Genomic DNA, 27,616 nt, shown 5'->3' with positions numbered 1-27,616 from the left:
TTGTATGTTTTTAATATGAACATTATTAAATGTTAGATACTGGACTTCTGTAGTTCTACCTCTTTATTTTTCAATAGTTTGACTATTCATAATACCATAGAGCCTAGGTTGTTTTATCTCACTTGTTTTTCCCTGGCCTAGGTTTGGTTTACTCATTCCTTCAGGGGGTCCTTGATACTTAATCGTAATTTTACGCTGAGCCAGGTTTAGAGTGAATCCTTCTAGTTAATCTATTAATATGCAAAATACAAAAAAATAATAGTAGGATAAGGATACAGCCGTCTTAATATGTTGTGAGTAAAATGTTTGGGTTAAGCCAATGCCGTTGGGCAGTTTCACTTGCACCCATGTATCTTTGTGTAATTCCGCCAAAGAATGCAAAAGGGTACTGTCAATTCCCACTGAGTGTGCAATTGTTGCCAGAGATGGTTTCTATTGAATTTATCATAGGCGGTAGAATAATTATTGATTGTAGAACATGCCAGCCAAAAGCCTGTTGGACCGCATTTGGTTTTATACTTATCAGCCCATTCAGATCATTTGTGCAATAAACACTTAGCAAAACATTTGCCATCTGTGTCTAGTAAAGCAACGTGTCGATAGTTATTGGGTTCTGCTGTAGGCCCTTTTCTACTGATAAGTTATATTTCCAACTGTTTCCAGAAAGGAGGAACTTGACCTGATTGTAAAAGAAATGCATAAAGTTGTTTCAATACTTTGCTCAATATGTGCCTACAAACAACAACTGGAATTCCATTTATCCCTGGAGCATGAGAAAAGTTGCATTTAGAGTTAAGTAACATGATTTCTTTTCTGTTGATGGTATAGATACTTTGGAGATCTATGTTAATAAGTGAGGCAGCGAGAGGACGTATGGCTTTAACAAATGTTTCCCATTTTTTGTACGACACGATAATCGCATAATGTCTTGTAAGATGTAGAATCAAGTCCAACTAAACATTCAGAATTTTCTCGAATCCTTTACTTTAATGGATTCATGTACGGTTGTACATGCTTCCTCATGTTTATCACAATATGCAGCTGCTGCATACTTTTTTTTAAATTAGATTTCAAATGCTAGATTTTAGTATCCTGGTTAATTAGTGAAGATTAGTTCAACAAAAACCTTATTCTTTCCTGTAGCGCCTCTTCTCTTTTAAGAATAAGCCATCATATTGATTTAGAAAATAACAATGTTGTCTTGTCCTGTTGTATTTTTCACATGTAGATGAGAGAAAGGTAAATACATGGAAGAGAAGGTTTTTCCAACAATCAGTAAGAAGAATGAGTTTGATTTATTATTGGTCATGTTACAAATGTTAATTAAGAAATCTTGATAACAAAGCTGATTCATTTTCTTTAGCAAATGATTGTTCCATTTCATTTAGAGTTGTTAATAAGTAATGCTTGTTTTGTAGCTGAGATTTTGGATTTATCATATGCTTTATATTTCAATAACAGATTGACATGCTGAGGATTATGGTAGCTTTCATTTCTTGCTGTGAAGTATGTATTCTTAGTCATGGAGGTAAATCTATTTAGGCGTACAGTTGGTTGTGATGGACAATTGTGTATAAGTTTACCATTTATTGGTTTATAGCCTAAAACGCGACAGAAGAAATAGATGCTTTTTCAAACCAATTTTTGTCTTCCATTGGAAAACCGAGGATCAGGTATATTATAGAAGTCTGGTGATTCTTCCTGAGAGGTTAAGTTTTTATTAGACGGCAATTTTACATTAAAGTCTCCAGTTATCAAAATCTAAACTTGTGAGTAGCTTTCAATACGTTTTTTTTGTTCTTCAAGAATTGGATTAATAGTCATCTAAATATTTATACTTTTTGGAGGGAAGCATATGTTTATAATTAGTACTTGCCTTTTGTTGCTACTTTTTAATATTTCTGTAAATAGCTGTATCGCGTCTACCTTTATTTTTATTCCTTTCATATCTAAGATGTTACTGTCAAGTATTAATTAACTTCCATTTAGGTTACCTATAGTGTTTTTTCTTCAAGAGCTTCAAAATCAGGGCTGTTTTTTATTTACTTAGTCACTTGGTATCACACGTGAATCACTCCCGAAGGAGAAGGAGACAATCTGAAATAGCCAAGTCTTAAGCCCCTTATTGAAGGAAGGGAATTCAGGACAAGAGCGAAGGCCAAAAGGAAGTTTGTTCCACTGCTAGGGTGAAGTGTAGAAAAACAATCTGTCCCCGTACTTTGAGTTGCGGATGCGAAGAATCACCAAAAGCTCCTTGTCTGCCGATCTCAGACACCTGGAAGGAAGATAATGATTTATCGGGGACAACAGGTAAGCTGGGCGGGACTCAAGGAGAGCTTTGTGTGTCAAACGCAATGTTTAAAGATGACACTCCAAATAGGCAACCAACAAAGCTTTCTAAGGAGCGAAGAAGAAGGCGAGCATGAAGGAAGGTTACAGATTAGTTGTGCAGAGGTTTTCCAGACCACCCGCAGTTTTGACAGCAGGGTATCATTTATCGAGGTCAGCAAGGCGTTCCCATAGGCCAGGCGGCTGGCGATAAGAACCTGGACCAGTCTTCGTAGCGGTGTTAGGAAGCCAAGACAGGTTTTTTTAGAAGCCTCAATGTAGCAAAACATGTGCCGCAAGAGAAGCTGACTTGATCTTTCATGGCGAGGGATTGACCCAGCCTCATGCCAAGATTTATTGCTACCTGCTTAACTGTAGGAGCCGTACCAAGATGTGCAGGTCACCAATCGGCTACCATATCTCGGTGGCCTTAACAAAAAGCATGATCTCTGTCTTGTTGCTGTTTGATTGGGGACAGTTGTTACTCATCCAGACAGTGACTTCCATTGTGCAGTTTATTCTTCACCATGTCAGGATCAGGACCAAAGGAAAACAGTAGTTGCGTGTCATCTGCATATGACACAATCTCTACACAGCAGGTTCCAACCATTCGAGCTAATGGCGCATTGTAGATGTTAAACAAAGGGGGGCTCAGGCATGATCCCTGAGGGACCCCCTAGTTTTAGAAACAACTGGACATTTTCCACGACTCCTGGAGACAGGTGATATCATGGCTGTTTTTGTGGATCCTGAAATATGTATAGTTGCATTGTGGTCACAATTAAGCTTAACATTTTCTGTGGTTTTTGGAGGTTCTGCCTGCCAAAGCATTATGTTGATCATCTTGGATTGAGAACATCTGTTGCTCTTCAGTAATTTTTGAAAAGGGATGACTTTCAGAGTTTATATCACAATAAGTTGTGCTAAGTAAAACAAACTGAGTTGTTGCACTGCTAATTTCCTCTAGCATAATGTGATGGACTGAGGTTGCAGATTCAACAATATTTGCACTTTGACAGATGACGTCACATTTTATCCTGCTTCTCTTTTGGCTGTTTTTAACAGGCAATAGCTATAATAAGTAAATAATGACACCTGTTTGAACCGCATTTTTAAAGTGGTGGTAAAGTTAAAAAAAAGTTGAAGTACCAAAGCCAGTTCAAGTGGTGTTTCACAGATACATTTTAAACCCTCAGAGATATCTTTTAGTAAAGTTACTTGCTCAGTCATTAGAACATGCATCAGATAATTTTGCTTGAGTTGAAAGCAGTTAAGACTAGATGCAGTGGAGGAATTCAATCTGGCCTATTGTCAATGTCATGTATAGGAGGCACTGCGAAATATGTCACTGCTGACTGAGTTGCTGAATGCAATTTGGGAGACATAGGGATCAATTACGATGTCGGGCGGATGCGTCTCTGTGTGAGAACCGACCAACCATAGATCGGTGGTTCCGCACCCCCTATTATGATGCGAGGTCGTAGACTCCCATTTTTCTATGGGAGCTTGTGCTGCAGTTGGAAACCGTCTGCAACACAAGCTCCCACAGAGAAATGGGAGTTTCTGTGAATCCCTGCACTGCATGGCAGGCACCACATGGTGCCTGCCACACGGTGCAGGGATTTACAGGGGGGCACCATAGATGCCCTCCAAACCCCCAATCAGACACCATGAGGGAATCTAGGTCAGAGTCAAATGAATTGTCTATTGGGCATTAGTAGTTGTTAGATTACAAAGACTGTTATGTACCAGGGCAAGAAAAGGCCTGGCTGGTAGTTTTGAAACAAGACGATATGGTTTGTTGTTTCAATTTTTCTCTCTCTATGAAACACAGTTCCTCCAATTGGATGATCATTAACATTACTCTTAGTTTTATTGATCTTCCTACCATTGAATGGCGCTCTCTTTGAAGCTGTGAGAACTGGCATAAAAGACTGAAGATCTGTGTTTAAAGGTTTCAGAGGACTGCTTCCGAAAGAGTCGGCATGCCTCAACCTTGATAGTGTTAAACAGTGAAAGAACTGAGGGGCATATTATCAAGAACGGCGTTAAAAATTATCGCCGGTTTAGCAGCACGGCGATAATGGGCCTGATAATATGCCCCTGAGAATTCCAATAGAAGCCTATGTTCTGGTGTGAACATGGGTTTCTATTGGAATTCTCCAGGGCATATTATCAAGCCCATTATCGCCACTTTAGCGACAATTTTCTGCCGCTAAACAGGCAATAATGTTAACGCTGTTCTTGATAATATGCCCCTAATTAAGTTAATTAATAGAAATAAGTTAATTCCAGAGGATAAATTACAAATGACGGGCAGTTAACCACAGCCCTTGAAGCAGCTCAACATTTTAGCAATAACAAGTAGCATATATAGACACAAACACAAAACAGGATAACATTTCACACGGAGGGAGCCAGAAGGAGAAGTTGAGGTTCTACCGGTCAGCAACAAGTGATTGCTTCCCAGTATTATCCTATTAACTGAATCAACAGCACCTGGAGCAAGACTACTAACACTTATTTCCGCCTAGCTTCACACTTTCTCAATGGACATGCCTTGATCAGTCCTGGAATGCCACCTTCACTCCAGTACACTCCAGTACAGAGCATATAATCATTTGTTATTTCTAACAGACTGATCTTTCAAGGAGCTGTGGTCTTTAGAAACTATACGTTTTGGGGACCAGTTAGCCTTGTGTACTCCTTATGTAAAAAAGGAAGCCAGGTGATAAGTAAGAGGTAAAGCACGTGGTGCAACATCACCTCCCCTCCTTATGCTCCCCAATAGTGCTGCTTGCATGCCCTGCATGAAAACCTCTCTTCCACTTAATTGCTTGGGTTTACCAGAGGCAACTTGTGACTTTGGTTCACTTCGTGATACCTACAGCTGCAATTTATTTTGGTGATCAGTTTCATAGGCTGCAGTCCATGGGCTAGGAGGGCTTAAATGACCCTAAACCACTAAACTGCTAACAAAGCCTACAGCACCAGTGGACTTGACCCCTTTGTTCAACGGGGTAAATGAACTCATCGTGCTGCCAAGGATCACTAGCAGTGGCATGGCACGGAACAGCCTGGAATTATAAGTGCCCAGTGAGGTCCCAGAGGCATAGTCCAGACCCTGCACGGTTGGTGAGATGAGGTGGATGTTATCACAGCAGAAATATAGGAAGCTTGCTTGCTTGATGGCAGAAGGCAGGGTTGCAAGTAAACACAGCGACATGTCGAAAAGCGTCAGATGAGCAGAGGGACACGCATGAGGATAGACACTAGCATATCACCATCAGTATGAACCTGCCAATCAGTGGCCTTTTCAGTCTCCCAGTTGCTAATCTTCCACCACATTGGTAGTACTGCTTATGTATCTCATCCTTTCATAACTGTTGGCCCTTGGTGGATGCCAAATAACCCCAGCCTTCTCTGCCTAAATACTCCTTGAAATGGGATGTAAATCTCAAATGCCCTATTCAAGAAGTGCTCTCAGAAGTTTGAATGACAGCCCCACAACAAGTGAAATGACTGAGAAAGAGGAATGAGTTTCTTAGTGATCCTGTAACATGGGATTAGATTATGAATAGACCTCAGACAACATGAAACAATATAAAGTGAACAAAACGAATAAAGCTGCTCAGGTATTTCATCTATATGAATCACCTGCAGAGGGGTTCTAAACAGACAATTGACGATTATAACCATGCCAGACACCCTTTGAGAGTTTGTTCTGTCTCTTGGGTCCATATTACAGAAAGTACCCTGGGTGTGCAAAGTGTGTGTGTACGCCTGCTTTTAGCACCCTTACGGCACTTTTGTATAACAGAAAGGGCCAGAGACGCTTGCACAGCCCCTTCTGTAATACTGATCACACAGGCGCAAACTGTCCATAGCTGCAAACAAAAGGGAGCGTGTCCTCATTTCCATGGGATGTGGCCTCCTGCAAATGAGGCAATGTGTTGCCTTTGCTCCCAAGCCCCATCACAGACACTGTGGCAAGTCAAGAGACGGTTAGGAGGAGCACTCCATGTGCCTTACAGAGCGGGATTCAGAGGATCAGCTATGTAGATCCAAGCACCACAGCCCCCCAGTCTTAGAAGAGAGGCATCAGTTACATCTAGAGTGGAAGCCAGGAAAACAATTCGGATGGTCCTCCTTTCAACTACTTGGTCTACTGCCAAGCCGTCCTATTGGCCAATTATGAGCTCTATAAGTAACATATGGATAAACCTTGTGGAAACAAAAGTGAAAGTAGCAATACAGTCGGGGCTATCTCTCAGGCACAGAATGATCTGTTAGAAAAGGAAAACGGACTTTAGCAAGAAGGTGGAACAGGTATTCAGGGAGATGAGTATATGCATATGCAGCATACATGTGTGTCCAGACCTGAGGTACATGTTGGAGATGTGCCAATTATCCTGGATGTTTGCGTGCACGAAGCACGGTGGTTTGGCATACTGTATTAAAAAGATGAGAAGTCTTTATTTTCTACAAGTTTGCAATAAACTAAACACAGAACTTGAAATGTTGTTTCGTGTTGTTTTATTTATTTCTTATCACTGGCAATTCGAATGTTCATGCAAAAGGATTTTAAAATATAATTACCAAATGTTGACTTTTTGTCCGCTATCCACTGCAAGGCCCATTCTGCTTTTCTTCTTACACAAGGCATTGTTTCGATGGCGTTAAATAAATAATCCCTACAAGTAAATTCATTAAAAAAACGTTAACTACTGCTTATGTACGATGACAGTCAGGGTGAAAACATTTTAGTAAAAATGCCTTATGTTGAGCAATGAATAACACCAGATCTCGACATCTTTAGAAAAACAAGCATTTGTAATGCAAAAGGTCTCGCATTTACGCGAGTTTGAGCTATTGACATTGTAAATAACAATGCCTTTTATTTATATTTTGGGTTTTAAAACATAAATAAAAGACATTGTCATTTAGAATACTAATAGCTTAAACTCTGGCAAATGCGAGAACTATCGCATTACAAATGATTCCCCCAATGTGCTTACAGCTATGTTCTAATTTTTCATCAACACCAGCATTACTTGTTTCCTATTTTTTCAGCTTTTAAATAATTCCTTTAGAAGTTTCACGATCCACATCAGATTAAACAAGCATTTGCAATGCAATAGGTCTCGCAGCATTCAAGTTTGAGTTATTGGCATTGTATATGACAATGTGTTGCATTAATTTTTTTGCAAACTCTGTATTGGCTGGTGGTGTTTGTGCCCGGTGAAAGCGTGCACTGACGGATGGTGGTGTTTGTGCCCGGTGAAAGCGTGCACTAACAACTTATGGTGTCTGTGCCTGGTGAAAGTGCGCACTGATGGCTGGTGGTGTGTGCCTGGTGAAAAGGTGCACTGGCGGCTGGTGGTGTTTGTGCCCGGTGAAAGCGTGCACTGACGGCTGGTGGTGTTTGTGCCCGGTGAAAGCGTGCACTGATGACTTATGATGTTTGTGCCTGTTGAAAGTGTGCACTGACGGCCGGTGGTGTGTATGCCTGATGAAAGCGTGTACTGATGGCTAGTGGTGTGTGTGTGCCTGTTGAAAGTGTGCACTGATGGCTGGTGGTGTGTGTGCATGGTGGAAAAGCGTGCACTGACATGTTTAAAAGTAAAGTGCACCATACTGCGATTGCTACAATAGTTAATTGTGGATGTGTTAATAATTGATGCGTGCACTGATGGCTGGTGGTGTGTGTGCCTGTAGAAAATGTGCACTGATGGCTGGTGGTGTGTGTGCCTGGTGGAAGTGTGCACTGCCAGCTGGTGGCATGTGTGCCTGGCGGAAGCGTGTACTGACGACAGGTGGTGTGTGTGCCTGGTGAAAGCGTGCACTGACGGCTGATGGGGTGTGCCTGGTGAAAGTGTGCACTGACGGTTGGTGGTGTGTGTGTGTGCCTGGTGAAAGCGTGCACTGACGTCTGGTGCTGTGTGCGTGTGGTGGAAGCGTGCATTGATCGCTGGTGGTGTTTGTGCCCCGCGAAAGTGTGCATTGAAGGCTGATGGTGTGTGTGTCTGGAAGCGTGCACTGAAGGCTGTTGGTGTGTTTGTCTGGTGGAAAAGTGTGCACTGACATTTGTTGGTAGGCGGATATGTAGACACAAACGATAGCCAATTGAGTCTCGAGGTAGCAGGGATAGTAGGGACTTACCCTGCCGCCTGCACTAGCTAAAGAAGAGGTAGAGCGCAGTCCATCGACGTAAGAAGGATCAAGTGCTCAATTAGCCCCTACAGCATTGCTTGTCGAGACCTAAAAAACGACCACTTTCAAAGTACATCTCAGTACAGTGCTATAAAGTGCCCTATTAACAGCAAAACTTCCACGAGTTAAAGAAATACACTTTTTGAACTCTGAAGAAAGTTTGTCATATGTTAAGTAAGCTGTAAACGCCACGAGGCCTAAAAGTGGGAGGACAGCACATCCAGAGTAAAAAAACACAGGAGGTTCCTGAACCTTGGCCAATCAAGTCTTCTGACGTTGTTGTGGAAAGAACATGTAAGTTTGCCTCTTACATGTTCAGCGGATGAGGGGACACAGAAAGGACGACGTGCTGTGCAGAAACATTAAATTAGTGTTTATGTTTTGAAAAACAGCCGCTAACCAGAGTAGATTTTATAAAGCGTTTCCACAGTTTCTGGAAATTCGCGGGCTGGCGATTCCGACATTACATGTGCAACAATGTCACGAATATTCTGCAAATATATATTCCACGTGAAATATGCATATCCTATAAGGTACTAACCCTGCACAAGGATTCCTAGGGGCGAGTAGAAATTGAATTCTAAATTTAAGTAAAGCTAGAGCAATTTATTTTTGAATAAACATAGGTATGCTTGTCCACGAGCATTGCAGGTTAGCCAGGAGCACTTTGCATGCTGGGCCTTGTAGTTTCTATTTACACAGAGTAACCAGGAACTGTAGGCGAGAGTGCTTGCTGTGCGCAACAGGTGTCTTGAAACGCCTGGCTAGATACAATATAACACGCCAGGAAAAAAGAGACGCAGTGGTGGTTTTCTGGTGTTACTACATCAAAAACACGTGACTCATGATTTCATTATCTTACTGGACCATGAAAACACCTGTTGAATAGGAGTACAGTGATCATATGTAGCATGAAAACAGTAAAGGTAGTCTGCGGAGCATACTTCAGTAGGAGCAGGTTATGTTACTCTTGTGATTAAAAGTCTCTTAATCTAGGCAGGACTGGCTTTCTTTTGTTTTTAGACAGTCGGCTGACAATAGTGAAATATTTACTAAGATGTATCAAAAAACAAGCATCTTTGGGACATTTCCCACGGTAAAATGCCTGTGCACAGAAACGCGCCTGTGTCTTTATCCCTTTGGTCTCAGGCACTTCAGAAGCAGCCGGCTTACAACAAAAACACACTTGTCATTTTTGGGCGGGCTGATCTCTCACCTTATCCTTGGTTTTCAGGTAGCTCTGGGCAGCCTGCTGCGTGAAGTCCCCCACCGTGAGCTGGCCATCCTTGCAGGGCACCACGATCAGCGTCCTCCCGAAGGCGACTGTCACCTTCATGGCTCCGTCAGTAAAGCGAGACCATGTCACCTTTTAACATTTCAAGGCGCTGGGTGCACCGTTTAAGGTTTCAGGGCACTGGGTGCGGGGAGATTAAGTGAGCTATTGCCCAGAGAAAAGCACGACAGTGCATCATGTAGATGTAATTAAGGTTCTAGCCATTATGTCATGCATCCGCCCCGCAAGCTTAGCAGCCAATCAATCAATTAATCGTGCATCCTGGCCCTTTCAGAATATTAGCTTCTGTGTGAGATTACCGAGCGCACAGCTAAGGTTCCACTTATTAAACAAGCTTTGATAAGAGCAACGATATCCCTGGCGAAGGGCAGGTTCTAAATGAAGGGTACTCACCACACGCCCCCAGCGATTCAGACGTGAACGAAACCGAAACCTTCCGTGGGGCGGGACTTCCGTCTTCGGGAGCCCGCGCACGCGCCCACGGAGTGCCACGGAGAGAAGCAGTGCTGGTGACGCGGGGCTCCCATGCCCGAGGGAGAGCCCCGCGGTGGCGGCTGAAGTCCGGGGTGGCGGTAAGTGGGCCTTACTTGTTGGGGGGGTCTCGGTGCACTTGTGTGTGTGTGCGCGCGTGTGTTTATGCGACGGCGGGGGTGGGTTCTCTGTATGTATGGGTGCGTGCGTGCATGGGCGCTCGTGTGTGTGTCTCTGTGTATGCGCATGCGTGTGTGGTGTTGGAGCTTCCCATGAGACAGCAGCTGGCCACAGCGAGCGCGTTCGCGTGCGCGTGGCCCGCTCCGATCGCCTTCTCGGAGAGGTAATGCACGCGGCCAGATGCTGTCTCCTGGAAAGCAGAGTCGCTAACAATAGATCTCTGGCGAGACAGCGCTTCGCGCTGTAATCGCCACGAGACCTAAAAATGCCTTTCTTTTCCCTTTTGGGGTTGGAGTTTTTAAAAAGTGTCCATTTGCTGCAAACAGCGGCGATGAAGTGATACCTTTGCTCGGAGTGCGCACCCCCTTTCAGCGGGTGTTGGCAGATGCCGTCTTCAGCAAGGACAAGTGTTAAAGAGCAGAGGAGCCTGGCCATGCAGGTCTGCAGAGTGAGAGGTGGCGTCACAGGGGGCGGGTCCGAACATGTGTGTGAGGGAGAGAGGCAGATGGGGAAAACCTGAGAGGTGCTGCATGCCATTCACAGATGACGACAGTCAAAGTCTGCACAAACAGGGACATATGCTGCCACACAGGAGGAAATCAACTACATTACTGTCGTGTAATCCAAAGTTCTTCACATAACACATATTTATTCAACTTTTCTATTATTCGGTGAAGAGCCCTGAACAATGTACCAACATTGGACAGATGAATGTTTAGGATGACGTCCTAGGATTCCACCTAGACCCCTGCAGGTCATACACAGATCTCTGCAGTAGGCACTAAGCAATCTTGCTAGCAGATTAACCCTAACCCCAGAGGTACCCTAGGATAATAACAATAAACGATGTCAAAGTTCAAGAGGGGAATGAGTACTCCTGCATAGTGCACACTGCGAGCTGAACCACGTTTGTTATTATTGGTCAGCCGCCATGCGCGATGGGTGAGCGTTAAAGTAGAGGCTCTCCCCGAATGGCTGCAAGTCACATGGCACCAGGCTAGGTTGCTCCTTTGTGCTGGACATACTGGGAGGAGGCACCCAAGGAGGTGAGTGAGCCGCAGCTGTTTGCAATCCCTTCTCGAAGTTGTTAAAAGGCACATTCACCGCAATAATAAGCAGGGGGAAGGAGTAGGCAGCGAAGAAGACGAGCCAGCTGGCGTTTTAAAAGGCACGCTCCTTGAAATAAGAAGCAGGTGGGAGGAGGAGGATGAGCCAGCCAAGGAGACGGGCGAGCTGAAGCTCACGGGACAGCCAATAAATAAATAAATAAATAAATAAAGGTGCACAGGCATATGAGAGGTGGGAGGGGGCTGCTTTGGCGGGGGAACAGAGGACTTCTGCATTGGTGGAATGGAGCGTACTTAAAAGTTCAAAAGAAATGCAAATTAGGTTAGGAAGAAGCCGCCATTACCAAAGCTGGCACCCGTGCGTTTTGTGTCCTTTACTGAAGTAAATAGTTCTCGGAACTGGTAATGAAAGCTCCTGAGTTAGGGCACAGTAAAAGATCCAGTCCTCATGGGCGGTATCAAATGGCGACAAAGCGGTAACAAGGAGGGACTAACAAGCCTCATAATGAATCGGAAGCCAGCATTTACCAAGGACAATGACACCAGCCGAATGAAAAATAAGGGTGGAGAGTGGGTGAGGCTTCCACAGCATACTCTACTACAGCATGCCTCGCAGAGCTCTACCTAATTATGCCCAACATTTTAATAATTTGCTACATGTTTAAGTCTGAGTAAAGAGAAGAGGTATTAACTTTATTGAATGCTTAAAATGTTAGTGATCGCTCATCGCAGTAATATATTACGTCTGAAAAGTAGAAAACTGCACAGTTGTGAGCATCTTACATCTACCCTAACTAGACAAATATTGTAAAGTATTTCCGTTTTACAAATGCCTTGAATAACAGCCTGGACTAGAAGAGATGCCTGAACCAGTTCAGAAGCATCTTCAGGACCACTGCAGGGTTTGTGCAGGAGACCCCTGGAGGACAGGAGGGCTCGAAGACTGTTGGAATGTACTGAAGGTGTTGATCACACAGAGGCAGTCTCTTTGGACTTGCACACCGTGAAACAAAACCAAAAAAAGACAACCAACAGGTGTCCTGCACCTCTAGAATGTGGGCAGTAACGTAAGCATTACACCCTCAAGGGTGTTCGATTTTGGGAGCTTCTGTACAAAGGGTTTTAATTCGGTAAATCTCAGGGCTTGCAACCGTTTAAACACTTTAAAAATTCAGAAAAGGTTTTCCGAATCATTATATGGGTTAAATAAACCTTAATGAATAGCTATTTGGAAGCGGCGTGTTAAGGCAGTCACTTCCAAATACATCTTCCTTAAAGAATGTATTTAGTGAAACCAAAACCCGGTCAGAAAACATTGATAGTTTACCACCAATTTAAAACTGATGGTAAGCCATTCACAAACGAAAAGGGGTCGCCCCCTTTGAAAATGTTGGCAAAAACGCTTGTTCGGAGAAGGCAGTTGTGCACCATTACCAACTCCTAAAAAAAGTTTGTTTAAGCCCATCCCATTTTCCTTTAAGGAAAAAGGGGTGTATAAAAAAAAAAAAAGCATTGCTTTATATAAAAGCATTCATGGAGATGGTGGTCTGCTGACCCCCAGCAGGGCACTATACCTACGACTGTACCCAATAGCAGTGCATCGCAATTTGCAACCTGCCTCATGCGTATTAATGAGGTAGGTCAAATAGTGACCCACTACGATTCTGAATATTGTAAACTAACATATTATTAAATAGCTTGGTTCGCAAAATTCCTTTAGTAAGAAATCTGTGTGCAGTTTATGACCGTTTTGCGGATGGAAAACTTGTTCATCAGGCCCCTAGTTTCTTACACAGAGGCATGATATAGACTTTGAAATTTTCTGCGATACTTCATCATCTAAATCTTGTGGCATGAGGGATGATATGTCTGAAAACGTTACTCACAAGGGTGGCTCAGACCATCAAAAAAGAAAGGTAGGCTATGGGGACATCCTTGCAACTTCATGGTGTTTTCCTGCAAGAATTCAGCATCTATGAAGATTTTATAATCCATTTATATAAGGGGCTATTCTGTGAACGTGCCGCTGCATTAACCAGATGAGCTTGTTGAAGATGCAGGAAGAAACAGATCGTGTGAACCCTTGGGAACTCCAAACGTGATTCAAAGGTTTAGCAGGTGAGTCGTACAAGAAAGGCTGCAAGAAAAGAGAATAAGTAATTGAACTCAAGTTCTTCTAGAATGCCTGAGAAGCAATTATTCATCCAACTACTGTCTTCCACGTCTACCACCTTCTTCTGAAAGTTCCATAGTTTCTGTCGCAAGTGCGGGCCATTGTTATGTGTTCCAGGCATTCTTTGGCTGCAATCCTCCTGTGAGGGAAGTTAAGCCTTGACTGGAAAGTCATCAGGTCTGTCCTCAGCAGCACTTTGATCTCTGCTGTCATTGCCATAGTGTCTTGGCAGAAAGACCACATTGTCACTTAGATTGATGTAAGCTTCCTCCTCAGCGTCTCAGGGGTGAAGAGAAGTTGTCTAGACTTTTTATCTTCAGACAGGGATTGTCAAGTGTCCCACCCTGTAGCGAGGTAACATCTCTTGAAGAATGATGGGTGTCAAATAAGTATCTGTCGGAAGAAGACCTAAGTCATCAAACCAAGTGGGAATTGCTTTATCTAGGGTTAAAATAAATGGTTACAGGTATCGAGTTTGCACCATCCTCTGATGCAAGTAAACAGAGATAATTGTATACAGAGTCTGATATTGGGGAAGCTTTAAATTACAATAAAATGTAATGAAATGGAATAAAGTCTCCATCAACATGAATTTGATTCATTGATATACTTGGGATTTTTAAGGACAGTGTTTTACCACTGTCTCTAATGAGACGGTTATACCACAAAGAGGATTCTGGGAACAGCTACATATGATAACTGGTCAAACCTGCAACTTTACTACATTCTTGCAGCAATGAATATGAACTTCGAGGTCACTGAAACAGAACATTATGTTGAGCAGAGAAAGAAAGCCTGATAATTTAGTCTAATCCAACTGGGTGCATCTGTTCGAGCAGCCAACCATAGAAAGATGACACAAAGAGAAAGCTAATTTATACAGAGACTGTCAGGGAATCCAAAGCCGTTTTTTCTATGATACATTATGAATTCAGAGTAAGTGTGAAATGTGTAAAGGCATAACACAACCAATATGAAAACTAAAAACGTAAGCATCTAATGCAGCTCTGAAGTACAATTGCAGGGGTTAGATAGATATCACTATAAACTAGTCGTGGGGATACTCGAAGGTGATGCCTATTCAAATACCTGAGACAAAGAAGTCACCTATTCTAAATGATTCAGATTACATTTTATGTTGTCTACTACAGGAATTGGGCCACAGATTTCTACCTGCTGACAAAGGAATTGGTTATTTTCTTTCTGAGTTAAACTGTATCTAAAATATTGCCTACCTTATTCAAGAAATATCTAATCACATGTGCCTATAATATTTAGCTGAAATTCGGTTAAAACCATGGTATATATTATTAAACAGTCTACTACGGCATGCCACAGCTTCACTAAGGTGAATTCTGCTAAGGAATCAACAGATGAGGGTAAACTTAACTGCCCATTGCAAACCATTTGTTGAGAACTATGTTCCATTGAAATTGGTACGAAGGGATAAGGCATATTGGGAAATGCTTAATAATGTAAAGGTGACAGTTTTGTATGAAGTTGAGCTAATGGACTGAATCAAACACTGTGAAAAAGTTGGAAAATTGTTTGTTGAACATGTTGGTGTATGTAAACATTTTGGTACTGAAACCACAGTGTATTTGGGGGTTTTTTGCTTTGAAAATTGCTTCTCAACACAAAAGGAATTTGCTACAAGACCTTAATGTAATTTCATAAAACATCAAAAATTCACTTAAAATCTAAGGTCAAAGAACAGGTCTGGTTACAAACTCAAACCTAAAAAACACAATAATTCACAAATATATAGTTAGCTCTACAATGCATAACGTAAAAGCCATGCAAACTATAATTATACACCAAATGCAATGCTTATAACCTCACACTATATATACCAGTAATTAAAAACACCCAAAAGTGCAACGTTTTTAATAACAAAGTATATATAAACAACTACTAAATAATGCGGTAGGTATAGATGTAACTTTCATAGTGTTAAGAATAATGTAATCTTATCTGTAAAATGATGTACCACGTTTGTCATTGCATCTGTCACAGATGTGTCCATGTTGTAAGCATGTGCAAGTTATGGAATGCAAAGATGCGGCGCTAATCATGATTGTTGGATTTTGGGTTAAATTCATAACCATAACTGTACTTTGACTGTAATTTTTAATAGAATACATATACACATGCATGCATGCACGCAGACATTTAACCCAATAACATTTTTTATCAAACAGCTTTAATTAAAAAAAAAGAATCTAAGAAAACCACCAAGTAAAAACATACAAAAAAGTAAATTTTAAAAGTTTGGGAATCATTGAAAATAATGGAGCTATTTCAATACATAAAGAACAACACCAACTACAAAAAAAAATCAATCCTGTTTCTGTTTGTAAGTGGTCTTAAAATGATTCTAGTAGGGTGCACAATACTTAAAATGTGATGTTCAGCGGATGGGCACATGTGAGTAAAATTAATCTTTGTGCATTCAATCAACACCTTTTTTTGGCATTACCGTTCCTGTGGGTCCTTGATATAGGTTGCTATAAGTAAGCTATACATTTCTGAGTGAATATTCTCGATGAGAATTTGGAAGCCATAAAAACAACGAGCTTCAGCGACTTGCACCTCCTGGCTGAAGCGTTCCACCTGTGAGAGGAACAGAAGTTAAACTATAACTCATATACGCAAATACAATTTCCATGAAGTGTGCCACATATGAACAAACACAAATAAGTACATTCATCCATCAATAGTTATGTCTTTTTGTCGTTTGCTCAAAGAATTCCAAGAATTCCAAGAAAGAATTTCTAAAGCCTTCCTACCTACTTTAGTTATGTTCTTAAGTAAACTCCAGGAATTGTGAAAGCTGTTTGTAGTTGTGAGGCATGGAACCTTTCCACTCCTAAATTAAGTCTTATTTAAATACTGGGTGTTCACATTTTAGTATCTGCTGCACCTTCTCGTCACAGTTTGACATAACAGTTATTATTTTTGTAATTTGTTTCGAGAATGTCTTTAGTGCAGACCAGTGGTTAAGTGGAGCGCATTACAGAGAAACTCCAGGTGGCTAGCTTAGCACACGTTCAGGTACATTAGGTATATATATTTCAATAGGATGCAGGCATTGCTGCCATGTTTGCCAGGAACATGTGTGATGTGCTACTCTGGGCTAAATTTTTCTTTTAATTCTGGGACTAAATAAACAAGAATACAAGTTCCAGAATTCAAAGAAAACAGCTGGACTGTAGCAGCACATCATGCATATACCAGGGACACTTGGCAGGGCAGTGGAGGTTAGAGGCTATTCAGGGAAAATGTACAGTTCCAAAGTGGTCGGATAGGTTAGTTGTACGTTCATGGTGGAGCAGAGGAGAAACTGTGGGGTTTTCAGGCCACAAGTGTGTCATACCAAATGAGTCTTTAATTCCTGTCTAAATTACAATATTAATGGTAAGGGCCTGTGTCTATATACGGAGCAAGATTTCCAGCTTGCTTTTTATAAAAAATCTTGTATGGCTTAAAATTTCGCAGATCTCTTTAACTGCGTAGCCTGGCTTATTGGTGGGGACAGGAGGATCGCTTGTTCTTCTAGTTTGAGAGAGGTTAACAAAATATTTAGTTCCTTTGACTAACCAGGAAGCAACATGAAACACCATTGTTAGAACAGTTAGGGCGGGGTCTGGAAGGCCATTTCAACCATTTGTGTGCCCAATTGCTTGAAGACTTGATACTGGAAGGAATGGTCAATTTTTACTTTCATTGTATTTAACTAAAACGAATTCCAATTGTCATGGCTGTTCACTTTTCCTAGCTGAGCCCTGTCCCACCCATACCTCCTGAAGCTTTACTTTGTGATTGCTGATGCTGTTCCGGAGGGTGCACAATAAAGGAACAGGGTGTTCCATTGGATATAGCAATTATCGCATCACACAGCGGGCTGATTGGCCTGCTGTGCATTATAAAATGTGGAACTACTTGGCAGCGCATTGTTGTTTTCAATATATCTGTTTTAATTATGCGCTATTCTTACTAATTGTTGTCCTGTCATATAGCACCTGGATGCTAATACAATATGTACTTCATGATATTTTCATATTTCAATAGGAGTAGTTTGACAATCAAATTAAGGGTGAATGTTTACGCTTGTGATACACTACCTGGGAATCAATACTACAGAACACTTGTTTCGTTACCTTGTGTATAACTCTGGTCCCGGCAGGGTATAAGTGTTAGTTCTGTGTCTGCTAATAGTGTCAGAAGATGGACAGGGTTGCTGAGGGATTCGAATTTTGGCCTCCAGGTTCCAATCTCAACGCGTTAGACATAGAACATAAAAACAACATGCATATTCTTCCATAGCAACATTTCTTATTACAATAATGACAAAATTGGTGGCAGGACAGGTTTTTTTGGGGGGGTACCCAGCCCTTTCGGTAACTCTAAAAGACGACTCCACCCATGATGAGTCAAATCCATTAAATAAGATATATCTAATGGCTAGCTGAAATGGAATCAGATGAGTAGAGTACACATTATATTGGAAACACTAGCCTTATAGCCCACTGTAGCAGGCTATACCGGCTATTAAAGACCCACTCCAGCATTTAACAAGGGAGCAGGACATTTAATGGCCGGTATAGCCCAGCTACGAAGGGATATAAGGCTATTAGAACATTCTGCCACTAGCGGGCAGAATGTTCTAACAAATAAAACAAAGGTCTCTTCAACAGCTGTGAACAAAAGCAACATTTGAATGTTGCTCTGGGGCTTTTACTGGCCTGTAGAAGCAGGGAGCACTCCATTATATTCAATGGAGCTCCCAACATTCCAATGTTCTAATATACGTTATATGATAATGTCACAAGGTGGGCTTTCATAATAGCCTTCCATGCATCTTTTTTGCTCTCACACTCAAAGACTCCAACACATTTATACATATCACCCAAACCAGTTACGCTACACTCATCCTTTGTATTTTACCTACTACTTGAATCCAACCCCCTCCATCTGATTAGAACTGATCAAAGATATAGCACATGTAACAGCCGTCAAGCTATTCCTCTCGTCATCCCGATGTAAAGTCTTTTGCAAGAAAAAACTATGTTAGAGCTTAGATCATGGCCATAGAACATCACATAGTCTCTAACCAAAACAGCTAATCTTTTAAATTCCCATTTACCCCAATGCTACCACTAATTGACTCTATAGACTCATCTAAATCCAGAATTCATGAGCAGACATGCTAAAATTATATTTACATGTGGTGTATAGTGTAGGAGAGTAGGGTCTGCTTTCCTATGGTCACCCCATTTTTTTGCTTTTTGCTTCACTGGTTTTTTAATGTGGCTGTGGGCCTGCTAATCAGACCCACAGCCCTGCTGTTCTCTCTCTAAATTCACACCATGTACATTAGGTACATCACCAATTGGGATTTGGGTCACTCTTATGAGTCCCTGTACAGTGTACTATAGGTACCCAGGGCATAGGTGTACCCAAGGCCTACCAGGGGCTGCAGCATATCTTTTGCCACCCCTGGCTGGCCATCCAAACTAACACAACTGGCTGATCACTCAGCTGGGGCAAGGTCGTGTAATCACCCCTTGCTTAGATATAGTATTCCTATGTCTAACCTTATATCTGGACACATATACGCCTATAAGTCACTCCTATGGCAGGCCTTAACAATCCTGAAGGCAGAGTGCTTGGTTTTATGTGAGATGGTGCTCTAGCATGAGCTGAGCCTGTCTGCAGCTTTCGGAACCATGTCCTTATAGCTGTTCTAGGACAATGCCATACCATATACTCTTAAGTGCATTATGAACCTCGCGGTTAAATGCTATCTTTGGTTTGGCTTTATCAAAACATGTCGTGTAAGATGTCATACGCTTTGGAATACTACCCCCAGTTCTGGCGACGGGGGTAGCATTCCACCCTTCTAGAGGAAGAAGACATGTTACTTCCATTAATCCCGGTTAAAGTTAACCATAGCCTCAGCATCACAAAATGGATGCTGCTGCCACAGACACGAGTCTGACCTCCTGCTGCTGGGAGTCCTTCCAGCGAGGGAGGCTTGGACAATAGGTTTCCTGTCACAGGGAGGTGCTAGCACCACCCCAGACTGGCTATAGTGTATTGGGGCAGGGAGGGCTGAATGAAAGGAGACACTGCCTGGGGCACAGAAGGTGTCCCATGCATAGTCCAATTCAAACCGGTGCTGGGGCACTCCATCCCCAGCTCTGGCGTGAAACTGGACAAAGGGAAAGGGCTGTAACCACCCCCTTCCTGGGTCCCACCCATAGGAGGGACCTAGCAGGTAATCCAGCCCCTAGATTTGGTATATAGGTAGGAGCTGTGTCCTTAGACTTTAGCTATATCCTGACTGAAACTCTGATACGAAACTCTGAACCTTCGACATCCTACTCGACGTAGAAGACTGAAGAATCTCCCTTGTGGTCAAGGAGTGACCACCCTGTGCAAGCAGGCACCATCAAGCGCTCAACGGTTTGCTTTGTTGTTGCTCCCGCCGGAGCTCGAACACAGAGCCTGACAAGACCCGGACTTCCATCCAACAGCCCGATCCACAGCCACAGCAAAGCTGAGACCCGCGGAGGCGACGAGAGGCGTGGGATCGGCCATCTTGGAAAGCCAGCGAATTGCTTTCCGTGCAACTTCTGAGGCACCCTCGAAGTTGTGCATTGGGGATTGAGAAGCCCCAGCCCTGAACACCAACTGCACCGAAGATTACCTCTTCACACTCACCGAGTGCTGCGTGGGGCACTTTTGCATTTTCCTGCTCGACGCGTCTGTCCGGTCACTTGCCCGTTGGCTAGTGGCCTCTGTGACGACGAAACCCGAAATCTACACTGCTGGTGTGGTTGCTCCAGACTGGCCCATGCTTCCCTGCGAAGGAGAAGCCCCTCAGTCCTTGCTGGCCTGAGTAAGAAGCCATCTTCGATTCCTGCGTGGGTTGCATTTGCCAAGGCCAGTTGACTCTGAATCGAGCACCGACACCGCCAACAGCGTCAGAGCCTTCGTGGGACTGTCCGTATCCAGCTCCTGGCCGTCGCGACGCCTCCTGGTCCACGTGGCTGCAGAGACAAGCTTCCCGACATCACCTGATTGCTTCCCGACATCGCCTGGTTCCTTCCTGGTCACTGGCTAGTGACCCAGACTCTGTCCCCTCTGCTTTCAGGTACTCTTCATCCTCGATTCGCCCTTGGATCCAACCGGACTCTTCTCTCCTGGCCGCCTGCAGCATCTTTTCTCCAAGGCTCCATAGAACTCCACGACGAAACCCGACACACTTTGGGACCTATGCACCCGCTTCCTGTGGGTGAGGTAACGTGAGTACTGTGGTGCTCCTGTAAAGATTAACTCTCCTAGTGTCCTAGTTTCAAGTGGTTAGATTCTAGTCCAGTCGGAAGATTCCTAATTCTTTAACTGTGTAACTTTACGCACCCATTGATTTCTATGTGTGCACGCGTGCGCAATTAGACACTGCACACGCATCCCGTGGACCTCCTGCTCCCTAACAACTGTTAGTCCAGTGTAGCCCCAGCGATTCTCAAGCCCCTAGGCCTTACCATTATTCGTGACGTGATTCTTATACCACTATTTTAGTATATGGTTTAGCGGGCCACCAGGGCCTATCCATATTTGTGCAACTTATTGTATGTTATATTAAGTTTCTTGTTATGCGCTTGTGCCTCTGCCCTCATGAAGAGTTCAGAGGATTGATTTAGAAATAAACACATATATATTTTGAATATATAACCTGTGTGGTGTCCTTTCATTTGGTATTAAAGGGATTGCATATGGTAAAACAGCTGGCTTCACATGCCCTCTTGAGTTAAGCCTAAGACTGCTTTTGTCCATGCTACCACTAGGATAGCTGGTCTATAAGGTTGACTTTACAACCATCACCATAAGGGTTGTTTGGACTGGTGCAAGGTGCTCACTAGAATAGTGAACATCATATACCAGGCCAACTTCTCACATATAGAAGTTTTCTAAACATAAAATCAGGAACATTGTCTTGGGCATCGCAATCTTTCCCCAGAAATAAAATGAAGCAAAATGTGCTTTGGGCACAGCAGAATATGGAAAACATACACTGTTGTGTGTTAAGTGAGGTTTGAAACAAGCAGCAATGGGTCATCCAGCATGTTTTTTTTAATTGATGTTATTTATTCCAATATACTTTGCATTGAATTTAAACTTGTAATTTTCAATGGTGATGTTCCTTTCTGGTGATGCTTCCTACCCACATATAGTTGAACTTGTTTTAAAATGTCTCTAGTATTCTTTTATTTTCTGTGAAAAATTGGTAAGTTTTTTGTTCTTCTGGATATTCATTATGCAACTACAATCATTCTTGGTCGAAGCTTTTTAATACATTTTTCAAACCTGTGATAGCAACCATATATTCTAGGTACATAAGCAGGAATTAGACTATAAATGCTTTGTGCTAAAAACATCCCCAATCAAATACTTCAACGCCTGAAGTGGTCTAAACATTACTTAACAAAACCATCAATAAATTCATATTTATTTATTATGTATTTATTTTTGTACAGTAGGTACAAAACCCAATGGGTGGCACAGTGCTTTACAGAGATCCTTATTAGACAGTTAAAATAAATTGAAGATAATACAGCTTTTAACAATGCTTGGAAACAAGGAGTTACCAAGAACAATCTTGGGAGGACCAAAGATTGAACAACTTGTTAAAAATGTTCTTTAGTAATAAATTAAGCATCTCTCTTACCCATTTCCTTGCATCCAGTACACCTGTCATGATTGGAGTGCCTCAAGGATCCGCCCTCTCGCCTACTCTCTTCAACCTTTTTATGGAACCACTTACTGTCATTCAGTACCACATCTATGCGGATGACACGCAACTGTCGTCTCAAGAGGACATAAAATGGTAAATGCTGCACTTGCACAAACCCAACAATGGTTAGCTCAGAATCATATTCTGTTAAATACTCTCAAAACTGAATTTCTTCTGATTGCTCCCCACCCCCCAATCACTCGGCGCCTACCCTGGACTGACTTAAACAATTCACTGCTCTTAACTGCACCCCTCATGTTGTAGACTTCACTAGTTCTTTAGACATCACCATGGACAAACACTTAAACATGCAGGTCCACATCAGTGCAGCTATTAGGGGAGCCAACTTTCAATTTAACACTCTTAAGAAAATCAAGCCTTTCCTCCACCCGGAAGACATCAGGCCGGCGGTTCAATCCCTTGAGATCTCTAGACTGGAATATGGTCTGGTGACCCTTGTTGAACTTCCCAAAGCTAGCTTGGCCCTGTTCAGAGCAACCCTGAATGCATTGGCCAGACTCATCACAGGCTCGAAAAAGCATGACCACATCTCCCCTGACCTTCTGCAACTAAATTGGCTATCTATTGAAGCCAGGATCCGCTTCAAGATAGCCTACTTGACCCCTAAAACCATACATTGCAACACCCCGATCTACCAGGAAAATAAGCTTGAACTTTCGGGCTCACGCCGGAACTTAAGAAGTATGTCCACCCGACTCTTGAAACCGCCCAGATTCAAAAAGAAAAGATCTTACAATCGTGCTTTCACCGGTCTGGCTCCAAGAATCGGGAATGCCCTGCCTCCCGAGATCAGATCCAATCCTTCCACTGCATCTTTCAAGAAACTTGTCAAACGGCTATTCTTGAACAAATTGTAACTTCATTTTTAACAGCTTCGACTTGTTCTCATGCTCATGCTTTGTCAAAATTCTGATTCTTTTTGTACCACGTTGGTTCGATTTATTGTATGCTTGTCTGTTAAATTGTTATCGGACTTGAGGGCACTTCTGTTACTGTTCTGGTCAAGCCAACCCCCCCATCTCACGACCAGATCTGGTTCCCCCTTTTGTTTTTAACCTCTCCCTCCATCCCATTGTGTTTTGGTTACCCATGTTGTTAGCAAAAAACAAAATATGAAAGAGGGTCTACAGGGGAAATACATTTAAAGACCTATTTTGCATCCTATCCCCTAATCTAACTAGCATTTGAGCAAGCAGACAATTTTGAGCCACGTTCAGACCTTTAGCATCCCTTGTGTATTTGTTACTTATGTTGTTGCCAAATTTGTACGGCGCTCCGATACCCCGTAAGGTACCTTGGTGGCATACAGGCCAGACTCAAGTCGTGTCTATAAATGTGTTGACAAGTGGGAGGTTGGGCTTTTGAACTCTAGTCAGAACTAGTGCCACAAATAAGGATTGTGTGGTTACCCCTATTTCTGATTAAGGTCTCAATTCCATTGAACAAGTAAAAACAAATAACTTAACAAAAACTTAAAAGCCTGATTTGTTTGAATCATACTTTTATTGTCTTTGCCATATGCCAAACAAAGTTCCAGTGTTATTTGCAGTACAGTCGACAATTTATTTGTTTTTAGACTCAACGGCTTAAACAAGTCCAGAACACTATTAACAGTTTCATGTCACCTAATCCGAAATTTGCAGATATGCAAGTTTTATTAATTTCATTTGTGTCTTAGTTGGATTGGGCTCTCTTAGTATCTATCTGTTCAAAAGTAATATAGATTTCAAGCAGGGCACACAATTCACACCGTTTTGTAGCACAGATTGCTGTTATCTTAATATTATTATTGACTGCTGAGGCGGTTGATAGATGTCAGTTTCCCACCCTCCAATGGGTACAAACTGAGTGGTAAAGGCTAATGTAGCAATGCACCACCATCCTTCTTGTAATGTCATAAGGGTACCTGCAGGATTTGGAGTAAAGAATCAAAATAAGAATGTGATCTAATCATATGTACATGTTTGCTCATATCTCTTACCAAGTTTTCATTGACAATCCCATCACTGGCTGCAAAAAAGGCCAAGATGTGAGAAATAAAGTACTTCTCTTCTGATTTCAGTCTGTCCCAGTGAGCAAGATCTTTTGTAAGGTCAACCTAAGTAAAATGATACAAAAATAGGTATTAAGCATATATCTTTCAAATGTACACAAAACTATTACAAATGGTGAGACTACATTTGGGTTAAGGACTGTGGAATCGATGAACTTATTGAAACCTCAATCCAAACTCTAAATGAGAACCTTAATCCACCATGAATCTTCCCTAGTTCATTCGAAGCTATCTAGAAATGATGAACATATCTAATGTATTTATTTTATTTATCTATATAGTTTTATATAGCGCGAACATGATCCAAGAGGGTATCAGAGTGCTTTACATAACATCGTTCCGATACATTAGAGGGTAGAGGGTAGTATACATACATTCAATTAACAGGTAGAGTGTAGTAGGTAAGATAAAATATGTTGAGAGCCAGTAACATGAGATTTAAAGTCTTAGGATGTGAGTTTGTTCATTAGAAGTATTTTCACTTCTTTATTGAAGGAGGAGGAAGGGATCCTGCGATCATCTGGTGGTAGCAGGCTCTGCGGCCTGTTCTGTTTTTGTGGAATGCTTGTGGTTTCAGTCGTAGTGAGCTAGCGTTTCGCAGATGTCTGCAACCTCCAGACAGCTCTAGCTTTTGTGCTAAGTAACTGAGGGTTTTGGTGTGAAGGGCTTTATGGGTGAGTTAGCCAGTTCAAAGCTTTTAAAGTCACGGTAATGTGGTAGTTTCTTTTTGTTCAGGAGACCAGCCTGGCCACGGTGTTAAGTGATGCCCTCAGCGGGGCCAGCTTGTATTTGGGAAGTCCGCATAGAGTGGTGCTTCCGTAATCCAATCTTGGTAACACTAGGGCTTGTACTGCCATTTTTAAGTCAACCTGTGGGAGGAAGGGTTTAAGTTTCCTTAGGATATTCTCTCTGATGATTAGCTCTTTTGGTGACATTAATGATATGTGCCTGCATATTCAGGTGTTTGTCTAGGGTGATTCCCAATGATTTAGCGGAGTCAATGATGTGGGTTGAGCAGTTAAAGGTTGTTAGATGCTTCATTCAGAGGTCTATTTTTGGTTTGTGGTTGGGGCAAGATGAGGAGGAATTCCGTTTTGTTTGTGTTGAGCATGAGGTGGTTGCCAGTGAGCCAATTTTGAGTGTTACGTAGAGTGGCGTTCAGGAGGATGAAATCCTCAAGGGGGGAGATTTTCATATACAATTGGGTGTGGTATAGAATGTTTAGCAGAGTTCAGCACCTTTGCCAGGGGTTCCATGATTAGATTGAAGAGGATGGGTGAAAGTGCAGAGCCCAGTGGAACTCCTAGGGTGACCATGGAGGGTTGGGAGAGGGATTGCTTCATCTTGATTCTTTGGGTTCTGTTGTTTAGGAAAGAGGTAAACCATTGTAATACACGAACAGATAAACCCATCCTTCGGTCAAGTAGGGACAATAGGTTGTCATGTTTAACCATGTCGAAAACGGACGATAAGTCAAGAAGTATCAAAAGACACAATTCATTCTGGTCTAGCATTTTTAATATGTCGTCCCTAATGTGGGTGAGTGCTGATTCAGTGCTGTGTCTTTGACGGAAGCCAGATTGGTGTTGATCTAGAAGATTGAAGTTCTCAATGGGGTTGCATAGTTGAGTTTGCAGCTATTACAAATAACTAGCTACAAATGTCTTTTTCCCATTGAATATATGTAATCCACTGATCGTGAATCGAGGTCTGCAGCCTTATCATAAGTAGTGATATTTTACTTCATTTGTAAAGCAACTGGCAATTTGTGTGAGTACTGGTATGGGTCCATGAATTGGTATTTGAGTGGTTGTGTGGGAGTGGGTGTACAAGATGTTGTATAGGGGCATGAGTGAGTGTGTGAGTGGTTCCGTGGATGATGTCATCAGATCATGTCATGAGTGATATAATATGTGAGGTCACAAGCAGTTAATTGCGGGGGCGTTAAATTATAGTTAGCTCAGGTTACTATAACGGCTGAATTTCACTGGTTTTGTATGAGTAAAATCTGAGCCTAACTATAACGTCCGTGTAACCTTCTGTTTTTTAAGTGAATTTCTATGGTTTTTCAAATTTTATTTCCTAACTATAACGTCCCTGTAACCTTTGGTCTTTTAAGTGAACTTTTATGGTTTTTCAACTAGTAGACGCATTTGCAGAGTGGTAGAGAAAGGGGGTGGGCATCTGACTAGCTCTCAGGAATCCCACTGTGAGGGACTTACTGGAGGTATCAGATGGGATTCTTGGCCCCCAAGGTCCCTCAGCATCCAAGAAGACTTTATCCCCTAACCAGTAGTGTGCCGGGGTGGAGGAGAAAGGAGGCATGACCTCTCAGCAATGCCACTGTGTGGGAATTACTGAAGGTAACAGGAGGGGTAGTTGCCCCCCAAGGACCATCGGCAACCAAGGGGACTTCATCATCCATTTTAATCAAGAAGGGGGAGGGAGAAAGAAGTCGGAGTCCATTCAGCTTCCAGGCTGGTATCAAAAAAATCAATTAGGGGGAGAATGGACCACTTGTAACTACGTAGCCAGTGGTCGCCGATGGATGGATATATATATATATATATATATATATATATATATATTTTTTTTTTTTTTATTGTTAGCCCCTACGCAAAATTCTCAAGAAGGGAGTTCACATGTTAACCAAGCGAATATTGTATCTGAAACAACACATCAAATCAGAGAACCAAGCAACTTGAAAAATAAATAAAAAAAACTGCTGATTTCTGCTCATGAAGCAATAGATGTTTTCAATGAAGCGGTGTTGATGGATATGGAGACAATGGCAAAAACTAGAATGGACATGAAGACATCAAATATCTCAAGGAAGGAATGGGAGGCATTCAAAGCTCTAAAAAATGATCCAACAATTGAGATAAAGCCCTCTGATAAGGGTGGGAATATTGTAATCATCAACAAGGAGGACTATGAACAAGAGGCACTAAAACAATTGAAAGATACTGAGTGCTACGTTACCATCAAAAGAATTGAGTATGTGAACAGTATTACA

General features: G+C 42.2%; 1 protein-coding gene across 2 annotated transcripts in view; it reads right to left on the bottom strand.

Annotated features, from left to right (window-relative positions):
- Positions 1-27,616, bottom strand: part of RRM2B (ribonucleotide reductase regulatory TP53 inducible subunit M2B) — a 143,217-nt gene that overhangs the window by 22,819 nt on the left and 92,782 nt on the right. For both annotated transcript variants that reach the window (XM_078686936.1, XM_078686937.1), the window contains exons 3-5: positions 24,529-24,645; positions 16,206-16,339; positions 6,928-7,022 (exon numbers count right to left, since the gene is read on the bottom strand). In XM_078686936.1, coding sequence (XP_078543062.1) covers positions 6,928-7,022; positions 16,206-16,339; positions 24,529-24,645 — 346 coding nt within the window. The remainder of the gene's footprint in view (positions 1-6,927; positions 7,023-16,205; positions 16,340-24,528; positions 24,646-27,616) is intronic.

This window comes from Lissotriton helveticus, chromosome 4_1, assembly GCF_964261635.1.
Source record: "Lissotriton helveticus chromosome 4_1, aLisHel1.1, whole genome shotgun sequence".
In the NCBI taxonomy this organism is placed as follows: Eukaryota; Metazoa; Chordata; class Amphibia; order Caudata; family Salamandridae; genus Lissotriton; species Lissotriton helveticus.
The sequence above is the reverse complement of the archived record's forward strand: the minus strand, read 5'-3'. Positions and strand labels throughout refer to the sequence as shown.